Genomic DNA, 24190 nt, shown 5'->3' on the forward strand with positions numbered 1-24190 from the left:
TACGTTGTTATAAAATCTTCAATTGTAAATACATATAAGCTCGATAATATTTTATACCCCATATTTTAAACGATTATTGTTTTGTTTTTAACCGCGCAAGCAAACCTATTTTACATTAATACATTTTTATATCCGAGTTTATTGCCTTTTTCTATTTAAGTACTTTGACTGTACACTATTGCACGATTTTCTCTATAGCTATATATACGAGGACACCCATTTAGCGTACGCAGCGTGGAAAAGATTAAGAATGAAAGTCGCGTGACTGCCGACGAGAGAAATCGGTATACTGAACTTCAGACCCTATGAAACTGGGAGGGTTGGACAATTTGAAAGAGGCACGAGGGAAGTAGAGAAAGGGGAGGCTAAACGCTGGAGCAGAACGTCACGTGGTCTTTTAAGCGGGAAACCACGGACGAAGTAGAAGTAGAGGAAGAGCTGTAAAGAAATTTCTCTCTGTTGCGCTGTCTGCGCATGTGCGGGACTGTTATACCGAGTGGTACCGGTTTTGAAAGAGGAGGACTGACTGTGAATTTGGTCTCTATGAGCCACTTACATCAAACGCCGTGTTTTTCGTAAGGTAGTTTGGTGTACCTTATTTCTAATTGTACACTCTAACAGTTTTGTAGGGTCTGAAGTTTAGCATACCTATTTATTCCATCGGCAGTATTGCGATTTCGAAACTGATCCTTTCCACGCTGCACATTTTCGAAAGGGATATTTTGAAACGATACTCTAACATTCCTATTAAAAGGGAATAAATATTGTTTAAATAGATTTTCCAAAATTTACACATTGATTTCTTATTTATTTTATGATTTTCCGATTTTTATCTCTTGCGATATTGCTATACTTTGTACCTATTATTATTTTTATTTTTTGGAAAATCGGTTTAAACATAATTTTCATCTAATTATTACATATATTAACATTTATTTTACAATTTTGTAACCACTATACACATATTTACATCACTTATTATTTTAGGGTGTTAATTAAGGGTTATTGAAATTAATATAGCTTATCAGCACCATTTTTGACGTCAAGAAGGAGGCAGATCATTTTTTAATGACGAGTCCCTCATCTGATTAACTCCGATTTAATCACGATTAGATTCATTAAATTATGTCTTGATTGACTTTTGTTTAGAATGTTTAGGTTAACTTTTGATCAATTAAATCATGTTTACAGGGATTAAATCTAGTTCAGATTTATTTAACCGCGATTAAATTAATGAAAGCATGATTAAAATTACGGATTTATTTAACCGCGATTAAATTAATGAAAGCATGATTAAAATTACGATTAAATTAATGAAAGCATGATTAAAATTACGATTAAATTAATGAAAGCATGATTAAACTGATAAAATTGTTCAAAGCATGATAAAGTTGATCAAATTACAATTAAATTGATCAATTTACGATTAAGTTGATCAAATCATGGTTAAGTTGATCAAATCATGGTTAAGTTGATCAAATCATGGTTAAGTTGATCAAATCATGGTTAAGTTGATCAAATCATGATTAAGTTGATCAAATCACGATTGAATTGATTAAATCGTGATTAAATTCTCCTCATTTAATTATACGAACCCTACAGCGATCTTCCCCTCGAACGTCCCATTCATGCTAAAATCTAATTATTAGCAAATTACTAAAACCTAATTAATACGATTTTTGATTGTCGTCGTTGAGATAACACGGTGCTGATAATCTATGAATTTATGCAAATTTTTGGACGAGTTTTTAATTGCCTGGCGAATTGCGAATGATTGTCGAATCACCATATTAAAATAATTTAGGCTTAGGAGGGTTTCTTGATTAATAATTACGGATATTATTAGTGTATTTGATTAAAGGCGTGTGGTTATTTTTTTATTTATTAGGTTAGTGATAGTTAAAACGTTTTTGATTAGTTAAACGTATATAACATTTCACAACCTTAATATTGATTGATTTGTTGAATTGATTGTCATAGAACGCATCTCTTGATTGATTGTTTGATTTGTTCAATTAATTTATTTTTAATCTAGCCTCTAATTAATCTAATTCTACAATTTTAAACCTTTCTCTCTATTTCCCGCAATTTTATACATGACTCATGCACTCACATATTATCTTTTTCTATTTTACAGAACTCATATCATTCCATGAATTCTTCGGTTTCAAATTAATTTCACAACAAACAGTGAGTTTTTAAAACCTTTTTTTCTAATGAGTCTATATGAAATTAACTGTTAAACGTGTACGTCAACGTGTAGCGCCTGAGTTTAAATTTAACTTGTAAGTGTTAAGCCTAATTTTGAAATTGGATGAATTAGAAATCACGTGGTATAATTTTTTTCCCGCCAAAAGAACTTGCAAGAGCTAAGCCTAGTTTTTAAAATGAACGAATTAGAAATCACGTGCGGTAATATTCTCGCGCCAAAAGAACTGGCAAGTGTTAAGCCTAGTTTGAAATGAACGAATTAGATCACGTGTGGTAAATTTCTCGCGCCAAAACAACTAGCAAATGTTAAGCCTAGTTTGAAAATGAATGAATTTAGAAATCAAGTGTGATAAACTTCTCGCTCCAATTTTGAAAGATCAACAGTGCCACACGTTGACGTAAACGTTTCTTAAACTCTCTACTATTTCTCTGTCAAACACTAAGCCTAATTCTATACCAAATCACCTAACTTAAACAAAGGTAAGTGCTAAGCCTAACGCGTGTTTCTAATTCAACCCTAATGTGTTTTAATATAATGAAACCGTATAACTACAACACGATCACTCAAGTCTAATATTATTATTGTTAATTATTTACTATTTACATTTCCCCGATTTGTAAATGTAAAACTTATGAATCGAAATGGGCTTTCGTAGATATAATTATTTATTTATTTCATGCGCTTTTAAATGGGAATTTTTGAAATCACTCCCGATGATATGAAAAAAATACATTTAAATAAATTAAACAAGATATCCTGGGGTTCACGAGGTCAACTATTTCAGGGTTGCCACAGTACCTGGAAAGGTGTCAGTAAATTTCGTAATGGTTCGGTAATCCTTTTATAGTAGTAACTAGCATGACGTAATATACAGGGTTTTTTTTAAATGGTGGTAGGACCGAAAACAGTGAAGGGTTCTATGGGAAATCAATTTTGAGTCAAAAATGTTTTGTGAGATTTTGCCACAAGGAAAATCCAAATAATTTAAGATTAGAGTGTTTTATGGATGACCCCTTTAGTTAAATTACATCTGGCTTTTAGTTTCTTACTACGTTTTGAGGGGTCATCTGTAAAACAACCCAATCATAACTAGTTTAGGGTGTCAACTCAAAATTGATTTCCCATTGAAACTACTGTACTTCGGTCGTACGACCCTTTCTGGAACACCCTGTAAATGGTACTAGTAATTTTTTGTCACACAACATCCTGACTTAACTTTTCTACCTACAAATTGAATCGGTACTTAAAAGTTAGGGAATTAAATTAATAACTAGTGACAACCCTGGGTCTTTAAACTTCGGGCCACCCAAAATCATGCCCAACAGCCTTATAAAAATCCCTGTTATATGGCGCGTAAAATAGGCGCAATTTCCCTAGTAATTGGCGCGAAATTTCGGGATGTTTCCTACCCTTTGTGTCACTTAGACATTTATCAGCCGTATCATTTCTTATACAATAGAAACCCTTAGTTTTATTAAACAAAAATGAATCTTCGTTAATCCTATTCGTTAAGCCTAAAAAATTCTCAATAGTTCTTAATTCAGGGTAAGGATTTCGAACAAAATTATCACCATCTACTACTAAAATTTGACTACGATTAAAAACGGTTAACCAACGTCGAAAATACAAGATGTAAATGCTAGTTCGTACCGCTTTGAAGCTGATATCCACGGTACCGTCGTCTGGTAACAATACCATTTCTTCGAAAGGAGGCGTGGTTTTATTCTTGGCACGTTTATTGGTCAAAATTTGGACGTAATCGGAAATTAAACGCGTAACTGGGTCGCGTACGATTAAGATTAGTTTGACGCTGGCGTTCATGGCTTTGACGCGTTCGGGTACCGATTCGGTTGTGAAATAAGCGGGTGTTTTCTCGACTGTTATTTGACCCGGAAATGAGAAGGGCATTTTTCGACGGTACCATTCTAAACCGAGTTTAAATTTATCGTTTTTATTGAAGAAATGAATTTCAACCGGGGATTTTTGAATTCCCGGATGTAAATCCATGAATTCCAATAAGGCTCTCGTACCACATTTCCGGACACCGATTATGAGACATTGGGGTAAACGTCTTTTAGTTCGAGGGAAACGGACGTTCTTTTCTTTGCTGTTGTTAGGGATTTGTTGCTGCTGTTGGGGTGAGATGGAGTTTTTCCTATTGTTGATTTCGTTGGTGGTCCTTGCGTCTAGGTTGGGAAAAAGGGAAGAATTAACCAACTAAGATATGGTTTTATTTTTAATTCGACTAGTTGGGGTATTTTTCTATAAATCGTGTTTCAAAATGCGGTTTTTATGCAGGGTGTTTCATAAAGAGGGTTTTAATTCGATAATTTTGGGGTTTTTAAATGCACGGTTTTTTTCTATAAAGGGTGTTTTAGAATCCGGGGGTTTTCTATACAGGGTGCTATGGATTGCGGGGTTTTTCGATACAGGGTATTTCACAAGTCTTTAATTCGATCATTTGGGGGTGTTTTAGAATTCGGGTTTTTCTATGAAGGGTGGTTTAGAATTCTGGTTTTTTCTATAAAGGGTGTTTTAGAATTCTGGTTTTTTCTTTGAATTGTGGTTTAGAATTCGGGTTTTTTCTATAAAAGGTGTTTTAGAATAAGGGTTTTTTCTATAAAGGGTGTTTTAGAATAAGGGTTTTTTCTATGAAGGGTGGTTTAGAATTCGGGTTTTTTCTATGAAGGGTGGTTTAGAATTCGGGTTTTTTCTATGAAGGGTGGTTTAGAATTCGGGTTTTTTCTATGAAGGGTGTTAAAGATTGCGGGGTTTTTTCTATACAGGGTAATTCACAAGGCTTTAATTCCATAATTTGGGGGTTTTTTCTATTCATGGTGTTTTACAATGCGGGGCTTTCTATAAAGGTTGTTTTAGTTTGGGGCTACTCTATAAAGATAGACGCGATGGGTGGTAAATGAAATTACGTTTTTAGAATAACTATATTTTTAATAATTCTTGAGACTGATTTTCCCCTAAGGCTAAACTAAGATAATGTCATAGTTCTACGGGTAGCATAAATTCTTTTGAAAAATGTCTGGAGTCATCACTCGTGATTCAAAGCATGTTTTTAATAAAACAGCCTGATTGTTTCCGCTTATCCCGGGGTTTTTGAGTTCGTGACTGGAGAGCGAGCTCGCGATGTTTCGGGAAAGGAAGGAGAACAGATAGTAGGGAAAACTTACAATTGTACTCCTGGTTGTTTGAAACGGACGTGGACAAGGGGGACTCTCCCAATCGATGTCTGACTGGCGGGTGAGCGGCGTGTCTAGGGTCGGCGCAGACGGGTCTCCCGTCCGTCGGGTGCTCCAAGAAGATGAGTCGAACGGCCACCAGAAAGGTCAATAGGAATAGAATCAGGCAGCAAGTGTAGGCCCTGCTCTTCAAAGGATGACCCCGTGCCACCGCCGCAGCGTGATGATGGTGCAATGTAAGGTGATGGTGGTGGTGATGAGGACAAGAATCCAGAGGAGCCACCGCGTGACCGGCCGTTGATCGAGCCAGAAACGATCGACCTTTTCCCGATAGGATACTGGCACCCCCGTTTAAGTATGACCACGAACCGGCAGTCAATGCTAGCAAGGACGGCACGAATTGGGTGCTACTCCGTTTCGTACCGTTCCCGCTCATCACCTATTCATCTGAAATGAACAAATAAAACAAAGACTACAGTGTAAATAATCAAGAGTTACAGATATTTCAGTTATAGCAGGATTGATGGGTGATTTCCTACTACTACTATTTTAAAATACGAATCGAAGCACCTCGAACACACCCCAATTCATCTGAAATGATGAAATAAAACAAGGAGCACGTGTTTTAAATTGTTAAACAGTTAACCAAAAGTTACTGAAATTTCAGCTTTCCTACCCCATTAAAGTTCAAATCTAAGTACATCAAACCTAACCTGTGCAATCTAAAATGGTCAAATATAAAACAATGCCGTTCACCCTGCAGAGTTGTCAGACCATTTAATGATTGTATAAAGGAAGCTCTAACAATTACTTTTGAACCAGTACTTAATTAACGTGGCTTTCAGATGCAATGAAGTTAAAGATAAGGGAGGAAAAGCATTAATGAAAAATATCGGATTCAGCCATGTGTTTTCCTACTACAATTATAAAATCCAAACCTGTAAGACCCTCCGTAGATTGAAAAGCAACTATTATACTTAAAGCAACTTCGCCCTATAAGATGAATTTCTTAAACAAAACTAAACTAAACATCGTTTAGGATTAACAGTAACCGTTAAGTTAGTAAACTCTATCGCCACAGGATATTTATTTCAACACTAAAACGGATACGCTTGTAAGGGTGTACAGTATAATCCGTGCATAGCATTCATTATCAAATAATATATTGGCGGGAAAAATGTAGCGGGTTTTCGGAAGGTCATCACCTCCCTAATCTTCTTTTCCTTTCTTATGCTACTTCCGGCGAGCTCGTTAGTTACTTCCGGTTGTTTTTGGTGTAAAGGCAGGTGTATAGTGAAAGAGAAGGTTAAGATTTTTTTCCTAGAATTGTTAAGTTCATTAATTTTTTAAAGTTGATAGCAATGTTTAATTTCGACTCGAAAATGTTTTTGTTAAATCGAAAATATTTCGAAAGGTTTACTATCCCTTTAAAGGGAGGGTGAAAAGGAAAATTAAGTGATTTTTTATCGATTCTTCTACTAATTATAAGACCAATCTGCAGAGGGAAACATCCATTAAATATTTAGTTTGAGATTTCATGGATAATTTAAAATTAGCACCTCCGACCAATCGCGTAACGTCCTGCCTACTTGTTAATAAATTTCTCGTGGCAAAATTGCGTAAGGTGTGAAAATCAAGGCGCGAGAAATTTTGTCAACAAAAAGGCAGGGCGTTACGCGATTGGTCGGAGGTGCAAATTTCAAATTATCTCTGAAATCTAATATAACCAATTAGAATTGTAAAATCATTCGGAGCTGGTATTTCCTGGATGTTTCTCTATACAGATTGGTCTGCTAATTAGTAGAAGAATCGATATTAAAAAAAATCACTCGATTTTTCTTTTCACGAAAAAAATTAAGACTCGTTCTAGTGGTCAATTGAAACCATTTTAGTTATTGCACACCTTCGCTCGCGATTCAAAGGTTCAAAGATTAAGTTTTTTTTTCGTAATACAACATCAATCTTCTTAAGAACGAATTGCCCTTCGTATAATTAAGGTGTTCATTAGTGGCAAAAATTCCTAGGCTCTTTGAAATAAGCCGCTTTACATCGCAACTTAATTAAAAAGTTTTCACGATGGAAACCACATTGATTATTGACGCGCCCTTCTGCTACTCATTCTGATAAAAATATTATTCAGAGGACCGCTAAAATATGGGCGGTAACCTCGTAACTGAGGCAGGCGCGAAAAGCCAATATCATATCGTCTCTAAATATCTATGAATTTTATCTCTTCCCGCCAAATTTTGACGGATCAAAATGGTGGTGGTGCTTTGGGGGCCGGGGGGGCGGTTATTTCCCGCCTTTTCCGTTATATCGAACCACCACGCGCGTTCTGAACCTCGTGCATGACTGTATGGGTATATATTTAGAAAGGAGCCTCAGGTGCATGGCCCTCGCGTTCACGTTGAATCTAACGAAAATTGGGTGGTAGTAGAATTGTTAACGGAACGGAAGTAAATGAAATCGATGTTATCACAGTTGTTAATTCAAAGCGTCGAACATCTAAAATGCGTTAATCAAAAATGTCTTGATTAGTATCAAGACCTAATTAGTATCGATAAGATTGAGGTTATCACTTGACTGAAGGATCAGATATTAATATTTCTTTTTAATTGAAACTTAAAGGCATGCTTACATACAGCTAATATAGGGGAATCATTGTGTAGGGCTTAGAGGAATTGTGGGATTGATGGGGTCTTTATAATCTAAAGATATGACTACTTGATAACAAATTGTACATGTAGATTAATATTCTGTTATGGGATACATTGAAATTTCAAGAATTCAGGCGAGGCATTGCGGAATTTAGTCACAAAGCGATCTGCCCCAGAAATGTTGAAAATTCATCTACTTTTGATATAAAACCCTTAAACTTACGATTAAGTCCCTTCGAATTCGCGAACCCCTTGTGAATAGAATTTACTCATATGATATAGTTATTTAACTCAAAATTATTCCGCTTCCCCTATTTTTTCATTTATTAACACGCATCCCACGAACGAGTAATTCAGGTTGGACATTCTCTCTTATTCCTTCTCTCCACCAGGCCTTAAGCCTCGGTCGTACAAGTTACGTCCAGCGGGGGAAGGTTGGTTTGCCTAAGGGGGAACCTAGTTGCAGCAGCGCGGGGGTGGTAGGGGGCGCTAAGGGGTCCCCGCTTAGAATTATGCTAATGAATGAGGAGCCTTAGTCGTGAGGTTTTAAAACACCCACCCTCGGAGCGTTAATTAGCGAAGGGCACGTGCGAGCACGCAAACTCTCTACTCCACATCGTCGTTCCCGCCTTCTCCACCCATTTTCCATCATCCCTCGTTAAGCCTTGGTCCCCCATCAATTTGCGCGCGCGCGCCAAGAGAACCTAAGCCTACTTTTCAGTTTTCTTTTCTATTTCTTCAAGAACGACGAAAAGCGCGCGCAAAACACTTCTCGTCAAAAATAACCGAGTTACTTGGCACTGAGTAAACATTCTTATTAAGCCTTTTTCCTAAGACTAATTCATCATATTTTTGGTCATACGATGGCGCTGGTAAAGTTTCTCTAGAGTATTTTGTTTTATTATCCTTTTATATTTGTTTACAGTTAGCGGGACCCTCTTTTGCGCCTTCCTAAATTATTCATATTTGCAAACTAGAGGCGGCGGCATCTCCTTCATCTTTTTAATTAGTTAGGATTTTTACATCTTTATTTACCGAGCTCTTATTCATTAACTTGTTAATATAGGTCAAGGGTCTTTGAAGATATATATTTTTCCATATTTCCAAATTATTTTCCGTAAGTTTTCTTAATTAATTTATTTTTTTTCTTTATCCCGAGGAGTGTGGTTTTAGTAATTAATTTAGAGTTTCTAGTGGTCAGCGTTTCAGGCTTACTTCTTTATAGTGTGGTTGTTTTAAGTACCTACACGTCGTATTTTTAAGTAATTGAATTATTAAAGATTGTGCCATAAAAATATATGCTAATGAATTGCGTATCTGAATGGAGATAAGTTAGAGAGAAAAAAGAACCTGAAATGCGTACAAATTTATTTTAGTGGTTGAGGAATATTAGGGTTTAAACAGTAACCCAAGATACAGGAAAACCAACACTTATTTTCTTTGAAAATCTCAATTCTGAGCACTGTAGACTGAAGACCTAGTACTGTAGATTATGAAGTTTTATTGGAACCGATACCGATTTTAACCGATTATTTAAAGCTTGGCGAGATAACCGATTATTTAACCCAATGAAACCGATATCAACCAATTTTTACCATAAACCGACCTTCTTTTACCGATTATCGCCATAATTTTACCGACTATCAACGGATTTTACCGATTATAACCCAATGAAACCGATAGCAACCAATTTTTGCCATAAACCGACCTCTCTTTACCGATTATCGACGGATTTTACTGATTATAACCCAATGAAACCGAAATCAACCAATTTTTACCATAAACCGACCTCTTTTTACCGATTATCGACTTATTTTTTACCGATTATAACCCAATGAAACCGATATCAACCAATTCTTACCATAAACCGACCTCTTTTTACCGATTATCGACATATTTTTACCGATTATAAACCGATATTTGGTAAGAATCGTTAAATTAACCTTCAACCGATTAAACTATAAAATCGGTAAATTAATCTGGAACCGATATATCGGTTTAAGTTCTACATCGGTCACCGATACCGATATCATCTTTGATTATGCCCATCACTAGAAATAATCAAGACGTAGGCATACGCCCAGTGATTTTAACACGGGTGTATTTTTCTGGTATATCAAGGTCACTCAAAATTATTTAGTTTCGAAGAAATCTGTAATCTCTGTTTAAAGGTAGCCGCACGTTGAAATGAAATTAATGTTTTCTTCTAAAGCTTACCATCACCAAAAATGAATGACTTCTTTAAGTACTAATCCTCTTTTGAATTACAAGTCCACCATTTAAGAAGCCTGGATATATTTTTAAACTAAATTGAAGTTAGAAACGTTTAACATCCATGGAGTAAGTAGTTCAAGTAAAACTCGACCCTTGGAGCCCTTCTTGTCGACCCGTTTTTCAATCCATTTAATAGCCGTTGACATTAAATTTTCAGGACGGTCCTCAGTTCAGTTTTTTTTTTTTGCGACAGTGAAGCTTCTATTAATGTTTTAAGAGATTCCCGCGAGTAAGTGAGTGAAATGTGTGGCCCGCTTCTCAAATATCCCCTTAGCTCCTGAATATTTGAAAAGCACCCTGCCTATATACTAGGCTAGCTTTGAAAAAGACGAGGCGACAACTCCCATCCAGCTTCCCAGCAGTTCATAAGAGATGTTCCATAAGTTTGTCACTGGTAACTTAGAAACTGGATGGAGCTTGTCATGAAGTGATTGAGGTAGGTCATAGATTCAGGGTAAAGCGAAGACGCCTGGTGAGGCGCTGCTGTCAATGGCTTAGTACATGCTTCCCAGCTTGCTCAGCTATATACATAAGTTCATAAGATATGTTCCTTCCATAAGTTTGTTAATCTCTGGTTACAAACTGGAGCTTGTCATGAAGTGAGTGAGGTAGGTCATAGATTCAGGGTAAAGCGAAGACACCTGGTTTTGGCGCTGTCAAAGGCTTAGTAATGCAGACTAAATAGGACCTAGATGGAACTTGGTCCTGCATGCAAAATTAACCACCGAGTGTAGGTAGGACTTCAATTCTCTCTTCAGCCGTTCTAATTGAACTAGCTCTCAGCATGAATTCATAAGATATGTTGGCCATTAAGTTTGTCACTGGTAACTTAGAAACTGGAGCTTGTAATTTTGAAGTGAGTGAGGTAGGTCATAGATTCGGGGTAAAGCGAAGACGCCTGGTGAGGCGCTGCTGTCAAATTTGGGCTTAGTAATGCAGACTAAATAGGACCTAGATGGAACTTGGTCCAGCAAAATTAATTAACCACCACCGAGTGTAGGACTTCAATTCTCGCTTCCGTCGTTCTTGAACTAGCTCGAGTCGAGCTGTAAGTCTCTCAGTAGCATTACGAAGTATAGATAGTGTCATGTCATACTTATGGAAGGAACATATCTTATAAACTTATGCTATATGGCGGGAACGAGAAAGAAAAACCGCGCCAAAACTAAATGCTCCCAAGCGTACGTTTGTCCAAAGTGTGTATGTAGTACGATATTTTAACGTAAGGCCCCGGTTCTTATTTCCCCCGTCTAGGTTTTTAGGCTTAGCTATAGGGACAAGATACGTTGATGATAGGTATAGGTGGGTCCCCGGAAGAGGAGACAGGTGCTATACCGTACCATACCACTAGATTACGTCATCATTAAAAGTTACCCCATGAGCGCGTGGCGACAAGGGTACCACCCTTCTCAGCGCGAGTAATCGCATACACGAGATATTTTTTATTTCCGTTTTAGCACCGGTGTTAGTTGACAGTGAGGTTGAAGGTGGTGGTTTATGCGTAGGTTCTTACGGATTAAGGTCAACTTAGATGATTGGGGGGTCTATAGTGATGAGTATTTTGGCAAGAATATATGAATGATGGGATGGAATGGATTAATGAATAATTTGTGAAGGAAACGTGCGAAGGAAAAAACGTGTCTTGCTTGCAATGGATTAGATAAAAACCATGCAAGGGAAGTAAGAATTAAAATTCAAACATGGAATTTACGTCAATGTGGATTTAAATTAGTATAATCCTAGATATTTTTTGACCAAATGTAAAACCAATTTACGACACGTATCCAGGAAGTAATTAAATGTCAAAATATTCAATATAAGGACAAATAACCCTAAAAAGACTAGCAGGGTTGACCAATCTTTAAATGTTTTCCTGTATTTTTAAGTCCTTCCTATTTCTTCCTATATTCTCCTATATTATGAACTCCGAGTAGAGCTTGGCATTATCTATCCATTATCCACGTTATTTTATCTTTATCCATACTCGAAAATTATCCACAGAACTTACATGCTAAATCGTATTATAATCCACAACTTTGTTTATAAATAATCGGTTATCCACCAATTTGTGGATAATGTGGATAATGGATAGATAATGCCGAGCTAACTCGATTGTATGGTTTTTATAGCCAGCTACTCAAAATTGAAAACGAATAACACGATATGCTCGTAAATTTAACCAACTCCTTAATTAGTGATTATTTATTACTGTTAGATTTTTCGTGATAGTGTTATTTTTGGTTTGAGATAAAACTATGGTTCATACGTACTTAATATTTGAACATGAATTTCTTCAATAGTATTCTTTCTATATTTTACACCTATTCCCCCTATACTTTACACCAATTTTCCTCCAACATTTTACACCAATATCCTCCCTATATTTTCCTATATTTCAAGGATAAATTTCCTATATTTTCCTATATTTCAAGGATAAATTTCCTATATTTTCCTATATTTCAAGGATAAATTTCCTATATTTTCCTATATTTCAAGGATAAATATCCTATATTTTCCTATATTTCAAGGATAAATTTCCTATATTTTCCTATATTTCAAGGATAAATATCCTATATTTTCCTATATTTCAAGGATAAATTTCCTATATTTTCCATAAAGAAATTTAAAATTTTCAATGTCACTGGACTAAATAGGAAACGAAATTAGAGAAAAAATTCATTAAAAGCATATCCAAAATATTAAACAATGTAAGAACAAAAAATCCTAAATAGACTAAGTAATTAACAGTTAAATAATTAATAAAAATACCCAGAAAGAAACCAAGTATAAAACAGATGTTTAAAAACGTCGATCGATTGATGATATCGAACTTAGCCTCTCTATCTGAAAGATCTCGCTTAAGTAACTAACTAACGAAATGGAGTGAAGTTTAAAAACCAGAGCTTATAGACGCTATGCTATAATGCAATAAAATTTCAAGAGAGTTGAGCCGAACGAACATTTCTCCCTCAAAACTAACCCAACCGAACCCTACCCAACCCAACCCTAGCATCGACCAAAACCAAAAAGCAACTGTTCCCCCCAACCCAAGGACTACAGGAAGACCAAACCGAAACCATCGTGTTAGTAGTATAGCCAGGCGTATGGAGCAGTTTTGAAATTGGATTTTAATTCGATTACTAAAGGAAGGGTCTTCCCTTGGTCGTCTCCCTCAAACTTTCCGCGTACGTCGACGGCCACTCCGGAACTATTAGCTCGGCCTAACCTTGACGAACACAACGCAGATTACACTGGCGCGTTGGTAGTGGTTACCGCCATCAGTGTCTGTGCCTTGTGTGTGTGTGCAGTGGAACCCAAATTTTATTACCGAGTTCTCTCTCTCTACGTAGAAAAAGCTGGGTTCCTGGATAACCCGAGTTTTGACAGCATGCATCTATACGGTTAAAGTGCAGACTTACATTACCAGCCCACCACCACAGAAATCGAAGCCTAATCAATAACGAAAATAGAGTGTGCACCCGCCTGGTCCACTCCAGAGTGATTTAGTAAATTAAAACAAAAGTTCGCGTAACATAATATTATACCTTAAAAGAACGGACTTTTTCTAGATATAAAAGGAATTAAATATTAAAAATTAAATAAACGATCCCTTATTACAAAATAATTGGCATTTAGTTAGTCTTAAAAATTATCAAGGACTGCTGCGACATCCGCTCCGCCATTGGTTTAGTGGCGTCTGCTAGCCCGAACCACTTACTCATAGGGGGATTGGTTGAATTCTCACAAGCTGAGAGACGTAATAATAATAATAATAATATTAAAATTATTTTATTGGAACAACTTTTAAGGTTCGGGCTAGCAGACGCCACCAAACCAATGGCGGCGCAGTAGTCCTCGTTTTTAAGACTAAAAACAGTTCGAAACGGTTTCAAAGTGTTATTTTCCTATAGATCTTTGGTTAAGAAATATTTATACTAACATTTGGAGCTGTGCTTCTTGGGTTTAGGTTAGTGGCATAAATACGCTATTCAATTTTACTCAAACTTTGTATCAAATATAATTTGCAAACAAATATTGTTAACACATGACTGCTTTTATTAATTCAAACTAACCTTTTTTAATCGTCTATAGAAAATCCGAATGGATATGAACTTTGACCTACATCACACTATACTCGTTGTATTAAAGACTACTATTTTTTAGTTAAGAGATTTATCATTGAATATTCATACGCGTCAGCTTTCTTTAAGTTTAAATATACACACCACGCACGTGCTAACTCATTGCAAATTGGCGCGAGCGAACGGCGCCACGAGGAAAACTTCCCGCGCGATGTTATTCCCGCCAAAATATATTATATCCTGAATTATAAAAATCTAAGCCGTATAGTCAGAAATCTGATACCCTTTTTTACGTTTTCGATCGTCTTTATTATCGATTATATTTATACCCAAACATATTATAGCCTCGGAATAGAATAATAAAACAGTACTATTGCGGTTTAAAACTCAATATAATATTATATTTGTTTTGGGTATGAGTATGGTATCGTTTAAAGTTTAATGGTTGTATATTTTGCATTGGTTTAAAGGAAAGGACTTCGCAAAATAATCTCTATTGTAATTCGAATTAGCGTTTAAAGTAAGGTATATTTGTTTTACGTGTATATCGACAATTAGACTTGTGAAATTATCGATTCAGATTTAGGGATTTCAAATAAAATTGTCTATAATTTATGGTAATTTATTTTTTCACGTGTATGTGGTTTATTAAACTATATTGAGTTATTGGTCATTTATACCTAGTTTAGGTGCTTTGAATTGGGCTACATTTGTTCGTTTTTGTTCCCAAATTTTAAAATTTTCCTTCTACTCTATTTAAAATACTAGGTGTTATGCATATAAATTACATTTTCGACTCAACATCGCCTTAGGTTAGAAAACCCTGCATAATTCCATTATAAGCGATTAAATTAACTACAGAACTTTCGAATATTCTTAAAATACAAAATTCTGGAACGGTCCTTTCTTTTCCTTTATTTTAAAACTGTGTTTAAGAAGACATACGGCTAGTGGTAGGGGTTCGTAATAAGGCTTCTTGACCGACCTCTTTGCTAATCCGTTATCTGTGGTTTTATTTACCCGGCTCGGTCAATAAATCTGGACCTAGAATAAATGAATATATTGCTATTTTTCCCGTTTTCTCTTGGAAGTTGGAAGTAAACCTTTTTGATTTTTTTTGCACAAAAAACGCGCTTGAAAAATAGGATTAAATAAATTATTTTCTAGAACATTTATCTCTTAGGATTTTTTTATTTCGTCTGCTACGAAGTCCTCGGTTTCTTCTTCGTTTTCTTTAGCTTAGGATTAATGATCTGATCTCAATGGAATTTTGGTGTTCTTGCTTTTGGGACTGATTATAAAATATATGGTTCTACGACAACTAGTAGAAAGAAATTTTGGGTGACCACGACTGGGACCGAAATACAATTTGAAGCGTTGAAAATTGGGTGTTCCATAATTGGGAGATTTTAAAATTGGGTGAACGACAATTGTGTGGCAGGCAATTCGGTGAATACAAATTTGTTGAAAAACCATAAAGGTTTGGTGAAAGACAAAACCTAACCTGACCCAACTGAACCAAACCAAACCAAACCTAATCTGAGCTAACCTCGCAGAGCATAAAATTTTGATCATCCAAATTTTATGGTTTTCTAGAAGAATGTATTTTACAAAATAATAATTTTTTATTCGGTTTCAATGCCACCCAATTGTTGCTCACCCAATTTGAAATCCCCCAAATTATCGCGTTTTCAATTGTTGGACACTCAGTGGTCCTTACCCAAATGTATTTCACCCAATTTCCTTGCTTCCCAAACATTTAGGCCATTTTGATGTTAATTTATATCTGATTAGTTAGCAAAATATCTTTGCTTCAGAATATATTTGAGCTAGTTGTTTGTTTATTTATTTGTTTGTTCATAACACACAGTCACTAATTAGCGCAATTAAAGCCACTAAGTACGATTGTGAGGAGTAGAAATGTACTCATCTTAGTTAATATTTAACGAGGGCACCATAGTGTAGGCGAGGAAAAAACGTTCTACAGGGGCTATGGGAAAATACATACAGATGATTCAGCCTGGATGCTGGCTTTGCCTTCTATACATAAGTGTTCAGCGAGTAAAACGTGTTACAGGCGCCATAGGAAATACATTGCCATTCTTCTTAAGTGATATTTGAACTAAATATTAATATACTTAAAGATAAATACTTTCAATTTCAGTATCTTAAAACGGTACCCATTGCAAACATAGCCTTAGTTATATATATATATTGAGGCCTTGACCTACATTATTTATGCAAATTTACCTCGTATGTTAATTTAAAATTTAATGACACTCGAAATTACGCAAACGCTTTAATTAGAAAAATTGAAATGATTACCTTTATAAACAGAAATTTCCAACTTAATTCAAACCTTACACGATATTAATGTTCATAAAATTTAACATAAATCTAAGACAGTAGATCTAAGTTACTTAACCAAGAGCGATTCGTTAAGCGGACCAACAGAGCGCAAGTACTTATTAGCCTGTAACCGATAGAACTAAAAAAATTCCGCTAAAACACACATGACCGTTTCATTCGCTTTGGTCAGCTATACTCTAAAGTATTTAGTGTTTGAGTAGACACAAAAAGTCTTGGACACTGGACAACTGCGTGGACAATAGAAACGTGGGGGGATGGGGGGGGTTGAAAAGAACATTATGGGACAAGACAGTTGTCGAATGAACATTTTATGTAGTAGGTTGCGGGTTGCAGGCACACCCTTTTCGACTATCACGTGGTCCGCACGCCAAATCCCGGAGCTTTATAAATAATGTCGGGTTCGACCCTGTGTTCAACGCGAATTTGAAAAATTTTACCATGAATATTTAGAATTAAAATTTATTCTACGTCCTTTTGAATCAGGCTAGCTCGAACGCGAACGAGTTGATTTTTAACAGATTGTCATAGTTGCCGACCGTTATGGCATGCAATTTAACATATATATTGGTTCAAGCTTAATTTACCTATTTATCGGCTAATAATTGATAATAATTGGTTAATAATCGGTAAATATCGGTTGATAATTCGTCGATATCGGTTTCATTGGTTTAAATAACGGGTTATCTCGTTAGGTTTAAATAATCGGTTAAAATCGGTATTGGTTCCAGTACAACTTCGAAATCGGTTAATTTATGGTATCGGCTATCACTACTTCCATAAGTAACATAATATCTCATTGGCAATATATAGGGTGTTAATTTCTGATAAGTCTGCCATAAATTAAGCGGGATGTTCTTTGGGAAATAAATTTTTGGGTCAAAAATGTATGACTTCCTATCTCCATTTCGCCACAAGGGACACTGTTTTCGAGTATGATTTGATGGAGTGTTTTAGGAATGACCCCTTAATTAAATTAGAAATCAATGTCTCTAATCAGTTTCTTAATTAAATTTAACGGGTCATCCGTAAAATACTATGTACAATCTTAACTCGAAAACAGTGTCCCTTGTGGCATACAAAATGGAGATAGAAATCATACCTTTTCGGCCCAAAATTGTTTTCCCAAAGAACATCCCCCTTAATTTATGATAGGGTCTATAAAATGAACTTATTTGAACCCTTCATATTCTATATTCATAATATTCTTGTTTGAATATGATACATTCCAACTAAGCCCCCTCATGCTGTAGGGTGGATACATTCTAGAGTGTAATTTTTACCCTGGACAGAATGGAACAATATAAGAATAAAGATAGAGTAAAAAAAAGAAAAACACATCTAAAACACCTGCCAGGTTTCTCAGGTTATATCGAACCAAAATTCGCTATATCCCTTTTACTTTCGTTATTCTTCTACATCCATTTTTCATGACGAATTTACACCAGGCCCATAACCTTGTTTTCGCCAAAAACCCAGGTATAAACACGGTATTCCCAGTGTAATTTCCACCTGATAAAACGTATTTTCCCAGACACGCAGTGTGTTTGAAAACTGGGTTATACTTTTAGACAAACTTCGAACTTATCTTGACTCTAGTGACCTTTTAAGGACCTATATGTTGCTTAGAATTTTACCAATTTAAGGTGAAAGTACGTATTAATTTTTAAGTAGGTTTTAGTCGTATTGGGTGTTTATATTTATCGGTATAAATATAATGGGCAGCAAGGTATGTAATTTATAGGATGAAAATAAGCAATGAAAATATTATATTGCTAAATAGTTTAAAAGGTAAGGTTTTTTTTACGTTTATTTTATGTATTATAATGAGTTTTTTAAATTGTCTCATGAATATAGAGTGTAATATACATTGTGTTTCTGAAAGGAATGTCAGAAATTAAGGAGTTATCATGTTCTTTGGCTGATTTTGAGTCGAAAACTTCTATGGAATTTTTGCCAATCTTAACTTGGAAACGGTGTCCCTTACGCCACAAATGTCATAGCACTTTTTGGACTCAAAATCGCCCAGAGAACATGTTCCCTTCATTTCTGACAGATCTTTAAGTTTCAGAAACACCCTATATTTGTAGATGATATTGTATGTGTAATAATTGCCAATGAATATTTCTCAATTTGCGGAAATTCAAAGCATAGGTGACCTTTCACCTTTGGTCCCTCAGTACTTTATTATCAAGACAAAAGCCTAGCGTAACTATATGGTCAATATTCAAATTATTTTAATGCATCTATTAACAGATAAAATTAGGCAATTCGGGATATTAGGGTATGCCTGATTTTAACTGCACGTAACTTAATTGCATAAAACCACACGTATCTTGTTAAAATGCACATTACCTATGCTGCGCAATTGCCAATTACCGCATAACCATTAGCCAACTTTGATATATGATTGGGTTTAAGAAAGAATATACGATTCTCTAAAAATCCCAATGCAAAATGAATCAATTCTTTAGTTTATAGTTCGATTAGTATCGGGTTTGAGAAGGCGGATTTCATTGGGGTATTTCTATATTCTGGAAATGTGATGTTTTGTGATATATGTGTTTAAATATATAGTCCATTGAATAGTTAAAGATGTTTTTGTAGATGATATATGTCAGGTGGAATTGGAAAAATAATATTTCAGCAAAGTATGGTAAAGTAAAACCCGCGTAAACCTGTAATTATACCTTATATACCAATGGAGATAAACGTATATTCATGCAATGCGAATTTCACACGCTCTATTATGTATATGCCCTCTTTAAAGGAAAGGTTCAATCTATAATTTAGTATTTTTAATTCTAGCGTAACGAATATCGGAGCTATAATTATGCACAATATTGGAGAAGTTTGAAGCCATATTGTTAAATTTCTGGAACTATATACTTAGAGTTAGGCCTGCAACATTCACTCAATTACGATCTAGTTATTGGGTTCCCGCTGGTCGGCAATTAGTGAAATTTTAGGGTAGCTTCTCAACCTTTTAAGTTAAGAGGTTACAGGCATGCGTGAAGGTTTTAGTAAGGCCTATTTCTAAAGCGGACAATAAAGCTGAATAGACCAAAATCTTTCGTTCACGTCGGTGAAGTCGCTTTTCTCGCTTAATTAGACCACGTGTTAACGACTACGCATTTGAAGATTCTTGCACGGGTTTAGTTTGAAAACTCGTTTTCAGTTTCGTCTTGCAGTGACTGTTGAGATGGCACCACATCGTTACCGCCTTTTCTTTAGCCATAGCTCACTCGATCATGCCTAACTAACGCGTGATCGAGTGAGCTATAAGCTTTAGCAGACGATATATGAAAAGTTTAAGGATTCTTGGAGCAGTATTTGAAATTCATTTTGGATTAGCAGCTATTTTAGTATTCAAAAGTCTTGATTGTAAAAATCACACCATATACGCGACTCTTTTTAAGTCGTCTGCTCTCGTGTATGTCTGAACAGGGAAATGAACGTACCGACGCTACCAAGCAGTCTGGGAAATAAGGATATTTTTTAAACTATAGTCCTCGGGACCAGTGACCCCCTAGTGTCTGAAATAATAAACTGGTCTCCGGAGTGGTCCCAACCTTTGTTCTAATATAAATTTTCAATTAACAAACTGGTACCTTGGACCAGTAATCCCCATTTCTTGAATTTAAAAACTAGTCCAAGCAATTAATAAACTGGTTTTGGACCAGAGGAAGCGTGCTATTTCACAGACTGATACCGACGCAACCGAATCGAAATTAACAAGGCGACCAACGGGAATTTAAGATTTTAGAGATTCCCTGAACTTGTTTAACCCATCACCCGTTTTCATGGAAACAATCAAGTCTTTCTTATGAAATTCTCTTATTACTTGTCATACTTATTGTTGTTAGGTTATTTATGGTATTATTGAATTTCTTACGTATTGAGGATTGAAAGATAAGTGGAATTCATTGTCGAGGTGTGAGGGAAACGTGTTGTCAAAGCGGGAACGTCGTTGGTTTTGCGTCTCTTTCTTGGTCGCGGAAACAGATGTTTGTAACCTCGGGATGACGGGCTCATTTTTCGGCAACCGATGCTCTTCGCTGCGGACGGGACATTTCCGGGCGATGACGCCTCTCGGTTGACCACCGACGATCTCAACTCTTTCTCAGCCACAGAGATAAGGAACCTCCGCCAATAAGCACAGCGACCCTTACGAACTGAAAATAGGCATTGAAATTAAAACTAATTAATTTAGTAGATTAATTATGTACACTGTTTGAATCAACTCTCTAGTTGCCTCACGAAAAGAAACGTTTAGGCGGCTTCGGTTTTGGCGTCAAATTATTGTAATTTGATAAAAGGTTTTTCCATAAATATTTAAGGCAAACCCAGTCACTTCTTGGTACAGGGATGCTACTTTCTAGACAAGTCGGGGAATTTTGAAAATGGGTGTGAAAAGTCGGGGAATTATAAATTTGTCACAAAAGTTGGTGCATTTTAAAATTTGTCCCAAAAGTGGGTGCATTTTAAAATTGTCATATACGTGAGGGAATTTTAAAATTGTTATATACGTGAGGGAATTTTAAAATTGTCTTAAACGTGAGGGAATTTTAAAATTGTCATAAACGTGAGGGAATTTTAAAATTGTCATAAACGTGAGGGAATTTTAAAATTGTCATAAACGTGAGGGAATTTTAAAATTGTCATAAACGTGAGGGTATTTTAAAATTGTCATAAACGTGAGGGAATTTTAAAATTGTCATAAACGTGAGGGAATTTTAAAATTGTCATAAACGTGAGGGAATTTTAAAATTGTCATAAACGTGAGGGAATTTTAAAATTGTCATAAACGTGAGGGAATTTTAAAATTGTCATAAACGTGAGGGAATTTTAAAATTGTCATAAACGTGAGGGAATTTTAAAATTGTCATAAACGTGAGGGAATTTTAAAATTGTCATAAACGTGATGAATTTCATATTAGTTCCATAATTGTCCCATATTGGTACTAGCATGAACTAATATATATATAAATAATAAATGCATTAATAATTTTAGCCAGAACATTCTGACTTTTCTACACAACAAATAAAGTCAATATTAAAATTGATCTATGAAAATTACTACAATAGTCAATCAGGAAAACCCTAGAAGAATCGTGGAATTTTAAAAAAAGAAAAAACTGGGGGCAACCCTATAGCTAGCTAGCTATTATTGGAATAGAAAATGCTCAGAAAGAGAGTGTTACGTTACCTGGGCGCTAGCTCTTCGGCGGTGGGTCGCTCTGGGCTGCAGAAGGATGAGATGAAAAGAGTGTCGAGAAGAAGAACCCGGAGAGCCAGAGAGATAGAAAGGTTTCGACGAAGCTTCGGGAAGGGTCAGGCTAAAGGATGGAAAAGGAGGGGGGCCATCGCCCACGTTGCGAATCGTGCATCGGCGCCGAGGTAACCTTCCGGAAAAGGTGATGGCCCAACAAGCCCGTGCCCTACTCTCCAAGCTGCTCTCCTATTGGACGAACCCGAGGAGGATGAAGAGGCGAGTCAATCAAAGAGGAATCGAAGTCAACGCCCACTTTCTCCGGATCGTTCTATTCCGAGGAAAGTCACGATTTAGAGGGGGAGAGCTTGATCAACTCTCCAGCTACGACCGAAGATGGGCTCGCCGCGCAAATTGACTCTCTCTCTCTCTCGCTCTCTCTCTTTCCTTCTGCTCTTCATTGTGATGGGTTGAGTTCGCATTGCGTTAAAGTTTTAAGGTGGTTTTTCCGGGATTTTGAAAGGATGTTTATAAAGATTGTTTCTGGAAGGGCTGTAGTCTGCTACTACGAACTTTTTCGTGACGTCACATCCTCCTAACGTTTTCGTCACGTCACACCCTCCTAACTTTCTCGTGACGTCACATCCTCCTAACGTTTTCGTCACGTCACACCCTCCTAACTTTCTCGTGACGTCACACCCTCCTAACTTTCTCGTGACGTCACACCCTCCTAACTTTCTCGTGACGTCACAACCTCTTAACTTTTTCGTGAAGTCACAATCTCCCAACTTTTTCGTGACGTCACACCTTCCTAACTTTCTGGTGACGTCACACCCTCCTTAATTTTTCGTGACGTCACACCCTCCTTAATTTTTCGTGACGTCACACCTTCCTAACTTTCTGGTGACGTCACACCCTCCTTAATTTTTCGTGACGTCACACCCTCCTTAATTTTTCGTGACGTCACACCCTCCTTAATTTTTCGTGACGTCACACCCTCCTAACTTTCTCGTGACGTCACACCCTCCTAACTTTCTCGTCATGTCACACCATCCTATCTCTTTCTTCGGTTTTGGCGACCAAATTAGAAGTCGCCAGCTCAGGCCATACAATTTAGACTACCAGTATTGACGTCATGTCCCCGTAGGAACGCCCCTCTCAGTACCACTCTATCAGAAATTAACATGGTTTTCTTTGGGTTATTTTGAGTTGAAAATGTCTCATGCGAGGGGTTAACCACTGTCAGATTCTCTGTACACCAACTATGGATTACGTGTCAAGAGTAGGGCTTTTAAACATTACGCGTAATCACTTTAGGATAGTTAAAGGTAGAGTCGTGTACACAGACAGAGTGACCGACCCCTCGGTTTTATGGTATTTTGCCTTCCGGGGCCACCCTTTTCAAGTTATGATTGTAGGTCAAATTATTTTATCTAGTTAGGGAGCTCTAATCGCGTTTGTTGAATTAGTTAAATAAAATAGACCAAAATGTTATAAATATTTAAATTAAAGCACTATTTTGTTAGTTCGGTCAAATTTAGTGCTTTAATTTAAATATCTCGAATATTTTGACGTATAAAAAATACAGAAAAATATTCAATTTCATTTAAATTAAATGAGAAATGAAAAATAGAGGAAAAATATTTTATTTATTTAAATTAGGCCTTCGAGAATACCCCAAAAAATAAATAATTTATTACATTTTACATTAATTCAGTTTTATGATTAAAGTTTTTCAAAAGTACACTTAAACCCTTCCAAACTTAAACGATGTGTCTACAATGTTTCACCCGAAAATCATAAAAATAGGCGATTTAACAGTTATTTCAGTTTTTTTTAGCCATAGTCTATATACCTTTAATAGCTACGTTGGCACGAAAATTTTCCCAATACCGAATTCTCTCACGCTTTGCCGGTAAGCTTCCCTGGGTTTCCCCTTAAACAACTATACCTTGGAGGAGAGAGATGAAATGGAGTAGAAATCTCTATACCTATAACCAGAAGTGTATAATACTTCTCTTCGAGAGAAGTGTACCACCCACAAAGCGGAGTAATTGTAACATGATTCTTCCCAACATTAGATTAACATTTGGAGTGCATAAGGTTACTAAACCGAATCACAACGCGGTAAATAGTTCCCTGATCATTACTCTATTAGCGCTTAACTATTTGCCAAGGCGCATGCATGCGCT

The 24190-nt window shown here is 36.2% G+C and overlaps 1 protein-coding gene across 2 annotated transcripts; it reads right to left on the reverse strand.

Moving 5' to 3' along the window:
• Positions 1–1262: 1262 nt before the first annotated feature.
• LOC149718339 (heparan sulfate glucosamine 3-O-sulfotransferase 1-like) lies at positions 1263–22196 on the reverse strand. Of its 2 annotated transcripts, XM_089842141.1 has the most exons (4): positions 21996–22196; positions 20682–20961; positions 5398–5853; positions 1263–4398 (listed from the first exon to the last, which is right to left on the reverse strand). In XM_089842141.1, exons 3-4 carry the CDS (start codon positions 5840–5842, stop codon positions 3503–3505), a joined length of 1341 nt encoding a protein of 446 aa, XP_089698267.1. In that variant the 5' UTR covers positions 5843–5853; positions 20682–20961; positions 21996–22196; the 3' UTR covers positions 1263–3502. The 2 variants fall into 2 exon arrangements, with proteins under 2 accessions (XP_089698267.1, XP_089698268.1); XM_089842142.1 differs by lacking the exons at positions 20682–20961; positions 21996–22196 and adding an exon at positions 6345–6454.
• Positions 22197–24190: the final 1994 nt, after the last annotated feature.

Source organism: Phalangium opilio, unplaced genomic scaffold, assembly GCF_054372755.1.
Source record: "Phalangium opilio isolate 3A_F unplaced genomic scaffold, DU_Popi_V2 ptg000002l_1, whole genome shotgun sequence".
Taxonomy (NCBI): domain Eukaryota; kingdom Metazoa; phylum Arthropoda; class Arachnida; order Opiliones; family Phalangiidae; genus Phalangium; species Phalangium opilio.